Source organism: Mandrillus leucophaeus, unplaced genomic scaffold (assembly GCF_000951045.1).
Source record: "Mandrillus leucophaeus isolate KB7577 unplaced genomic scaffold, Mleu.le_1.0 Scaffold46, whole genome shotgun sequence".
Classification (NCBI taxonomy): domain Eukaryota; kingdom Metazoa; phylum Chordata; class Mammalia; order Primates; family Cercopithecidae; genus Mandrillus; species Mandrillus leucophaeus.
The window spans coordinates 2,642,867-2,646,934 of record NW_012104920.1 but is presented as its reverse complement, the minus strand read 5'-3'; the positions used below and the strand labels follow the sequence as shown (position 1 = coordinate 2,646,934).

At 51.0% G+C, this 4,068-nt stretch overlaps 1 protein-coding gene across 8 annotated transcripts in view; it reads right to left on the bottom strand.

The window, feature by feature from the left end:
• The window catches only part of AIPL1 (aryl hydrocarbon receptor interacting protein-like 1), an 11,215-nt gene extending 7,558 nt beyond the window's left edge, over nt 1-3,657 (bottom strand). For 4 of the 8 annotated variants that reach the window (XM_011994660.1, XM_011994662.1, XM_011994663.1 and 1 more), the window contains exons 1-2: nt 3,409-3,657; nt 2,304-2,483 (exon numbers count right to left, since the gene is read on the bottom strand). In XM_011994660.1, the coding sequence (XP_011850050.1) occupies nt 2,304-2,483; nt 3,409-3,552 (324 nt within the window). In that variant the 5' untranslated portion in view covers nt 3,553-3,657. The remainder of the gene's footprint in view (nt 1-2,303; nt 2,484-3,408) is intronic. The other 4 variants (XM_011994668.1, XM_011994664.1, XM_011994665.1 and 1 more) reach the window with 4 other exon arrangements.
• Nucleotides 3,658-4,068: the final 411 nt, after the last annotated feature.

The window sequence follows — 4,068 nt, the reverse complement described above, 5'->3', positions numbered from 1 at the left end:
TGGGCACCTGTAATCCCCAGCTACTCAGGAGGCTGAGGCAGGAGAATAATTTGAACCTGGGAGGCAGGGGTTCCAGTGAGCCAAGATCGTGCCACTACACTCCAGCCTGGGTGACAGAGTGAAACTCCATCTCAGAAAAAAAAAAAAAAATTCTAGCTCAAAATAATAGCTCTCATTTTTAATTGCTCTGTATTATGATTCACCCTCATATGTTATATCATGTAATCTCCAAAACAACTCCTTAACTTAGGGTTTTGTTTATTTATAAATGAAGGAATAGAGTAACAGACAGAAGACGGGACTTCCCCAGGTCATGCAACTAATGAACGACAGAACAGAGTTCAAACCGTAAAGGTCAGTGGCCTCTGACGAAATAATGAGTCTGGGTATCTGCCACCAATGGTGGAAGTCTAGGGGGAGCTTTGGAATAGATGGATCAGGCTGTCAACACCTAAACCCACCAATCACTCTTAACGTCATCGTAAGAAAGACAACCAAGTGTGATGTACTTCTCCCAAAGGGAAGTATATGGTACCATCCATGGCAGACTTCCGAAAACGAGAGAGAGAGAGAAGAATCTGAATCTTATCAGGTCCTCTTGACCTCACTTTCAATTTATCAAAAATGTGGGGAATAGAGGAGCATGTTAGACAATTCCATGGCAAAGCAACCAGGAAAATCAGAATGTGGGACTTCTACAGGATAAATGACCCAGTTTCTTCAACATTTCCGTGTTAAGGAAGAAAAGAAAAGGAGGTGGAGCTATAGATGAAAAGGGACTTGAAGGACGCATCAACAAAGCGCTATGCAGGGACTTTGGTTGGTTGTTGATTTAAACAAACCAAACTCATTCATTTATAAAGAATAAAAGAGTCAACCAAAGAAAATTTAACAGTGACTGGATATTAGATGACTTTAAGGAATTACTGGAGTTTTTAAAAGATTTCATAATGATATCATGGTTAAGTTTTTTAATATCCTCTTTTTTTTTTTTCTTTTTTAGATGGAGTCTTGCTCTGTCACCAGACTGGAGTTCAGTGGCGTGATCTCAGCTCACTGCAACCTCCGCCTCCCGGGTTCAAGTGATTATCCTGCCTCAGCCTCCTGAGTAGCTGGGATTACAGGCGTGCACCACCACACCCGGCTAATTTTTGTATTTTTAGTAGAGACGGGGTTTCACCATCTTGGTCAGGCTGGTCTCGAACTCCTGACTTTGTGATCTGCCCGCCTCGGTCTCCCAAAGTGCCAGGATATCCTCATATTTTAGAGATACAAATTTTAGTATTTACAGATGAAATGATATGGTGTCTGGCATTTGGTTTAACCAGGCAGGACAAGGAAGGGAAGTGGATGGGTTGGGAGATGAAGCAAGACCAGCCACGGGTTGATGGTGGCCAGCACGGGGTGATGGATGCTTGTGAGTTCATTTTTCTTTCTGTTGACTTTTGTATATGTTTGAAAGTTCCCACAAGAAACGTTGCCTAAGAGTCAGTGAGTTTTTCCACAAGGCAAGGAAGCTAACTTATAAGGGTAATTTACAGAGTGCTATAAATAGGAGGGGAAACTTGTAATGTGAGGAGGAGGGCAAAAAAAACCGTGCAATGTGAGGAGGAGGGATTAGACCAAGGCTGGTCTAATCATGCTGTATAAAATCTCCAGGTCTAATCATGCTGTATAAAATCTCCAGGTCTAATCATGCTGTATAAAAAGCAAGGAGTTGGCCCGGCATGATGGCTCATGCCTATAATTCCAGCACTTTGGGAGGCCGAGACAGTCCGAGGATTGCTTAAGCCCAGGAATTTAGGACCAGCCTGGCCAACATGGCGAAACTCTGTCTCTACAAAAAATACAAAAGCGAGGTGTAGTGGCGCACCTTAGTCCCAACTACTTGGAAGGCTGAAGTGGGAGGATCACCTGAGCCCGGGAAGTTGAGGCTGCAGTGAGCCATAATTACGCTACTGCACTCCAGCGTGGGTGACAAAGCGAGACCTTATCTCTCTCTCTCTCTCTCTCACACACACACACACACACACACACACACAAATGTGAGGACTGTGAAGTGGACCGGCTCACTCCTGCTGAGGATAGCCCTGCTCCCCACCAGCCAGCCAAGGCATGGGTCACCCCTTCCAGCCCTGTCCCCTCCATCTTCACATGCACAGTGGTGGGGAATAAGATAGCAGGATTGCCTTTGCAGAGCTTCGCTTGAGTCCCAGCTTTCCTGAAACACAGCAGCCCTGCAAAGCGGGTGGGTGAGCCAGAAGAGACTAGTCCCAGGGGACAGGCGCGCAGGGCCGACTTACGATGGTGTCGCACCAGAACTCGGCCACCTCGTGCACCCTCATGGAGGTGAGCAGGATCTCCCAGACCTCGAGCTTGAACATGTTCCCGATGATGATGTGCATGGGCTGGTCCACCTGCCGGCTGTCGTCGATGACCGTGCGCTCCTCATCACATTTCATGGTGCGGAAATGAAAGATCACCTGGTCACCGAGATGGTGCACTCCGCTCTAGACACACCGCTCAAGGCCCGGCAGAAGCCACCCCCTTGCCACCGACACTCAGGGCTGTCCCCAGGGTCAGCTCACTCAGTTCACCCCATCAGATGCCTCAGACCCCCTGAGCACCTCCACCCTGCCTGCACCCGCCAGGGAGTAGGGACCCACCCCCTCCCTACGGACCCCATTCCACTCCCCACAGTCCTGTGTGTCCGGAAGTCCTTCCTCAAATCAGCCCCGAGTTTTTTTGTTTTTGTTTGTTTGTTTTTTGTTTTTTGTTTTTTCGAGACAGAGTCTCACTCTGTTGCCCAGGCCGGAGTGCAGTGGTGTGATCTCGGCTCACTGCAAGCTCCACCTCCCGGGTTCAAGTGATTCTCCTGCCTCAGTCTCCTGAGTAGCTGAGCTGGGATTACAAGCGCCCAGCACATCCAGCTAATTTTGTATTTTAGTAGAGACGGAGTTTCACATGTTGGTCAGGCTGGTCTCAAACTCCTGACCTCGTGATCTGCCCGTCTTGGCCTCTCAAAGTGCTGGGATTACAGACGTGAGCCACCTAGCCTGGCCAAAGCCAGAGTTCTGTAGCCACAGACGTACCCTTCAGTCCAGGGAAGCCCAACAGACATTTGGGGACAAATACCAAGACCTCTGGGACCCCCTTTCTTCTCAACATTTAGGGCTCCAGAAAATTCCCCAAAGCCCTGCCCCTCGGCCCATGCTAAAGTCGAATCTGCAAAGTACCAAAAATGCCCCGTGACTGGGTAGACGCTGGGAGCTCCCCGGAGGCCCAGGGCTGGGGATGCCTGGCTGTTTTTTGGCAAAGCTGAAAGCTGTTGACAGTGCCTTGCGGCACACCTGGAATGTGGAAGGCGGCTGTAGGGGACCCTGTCCGCTCCGGAGGGGCGCCACTCACTCGGGATCCGGTGATGAAGTTTGGGAGCTCGCCCGTGCCTCCGTGCAGAATGGTTTTCTTGACCCCTTCCACGTTCAGGAGCAGAGCGGCGTCCATGGCTGCAGGAGGAAAGGCGGTGTCTGGCACAGGCGGGGATAATCTCATCTCCGGGGAAGACACTTAGGCGGCTGAGACTCTGGGATTTGCCCAGCCAGGAGGAGTGTGGGGGAAGGGCAGACGGTGGGGGCCGTGCCCCAGACGCCCCGTCTTCTCATCAGAGCCACTCGGGCCACGCCTGTGGTCGGCAGGCAGCCTCGCCTCCTATCCCATCCACCGCTCCGTCCAGTGATTCTGGGCCCCTGCCCGACACATGCCAGGGCTGTGCTAGGCTTGGATTTTCTTCCACCCCAAGAAGGAAAAAGGTCCGCTGAGCTTTCTTAAAGAAGACAGGGGGCCGGGCGCGGTGGCTCACGCCTGTAATCCCAGCACTTTGGGGAGGCCGAGCGGTCGGATCACGAGGTCAAGAGATCGAGACCATCCTGGCCAACATCGTGAAACCTCGTCTCTACGAAAAATACAAAAATTAGCCAGGCATGGTGGCAGGCGCCTATAGTTCCAGCTACTCGGGAGGCTGAAGCAGGAGAATCACTTGAACCCGGGAGGCGGAGGTTTCAGTGAGCT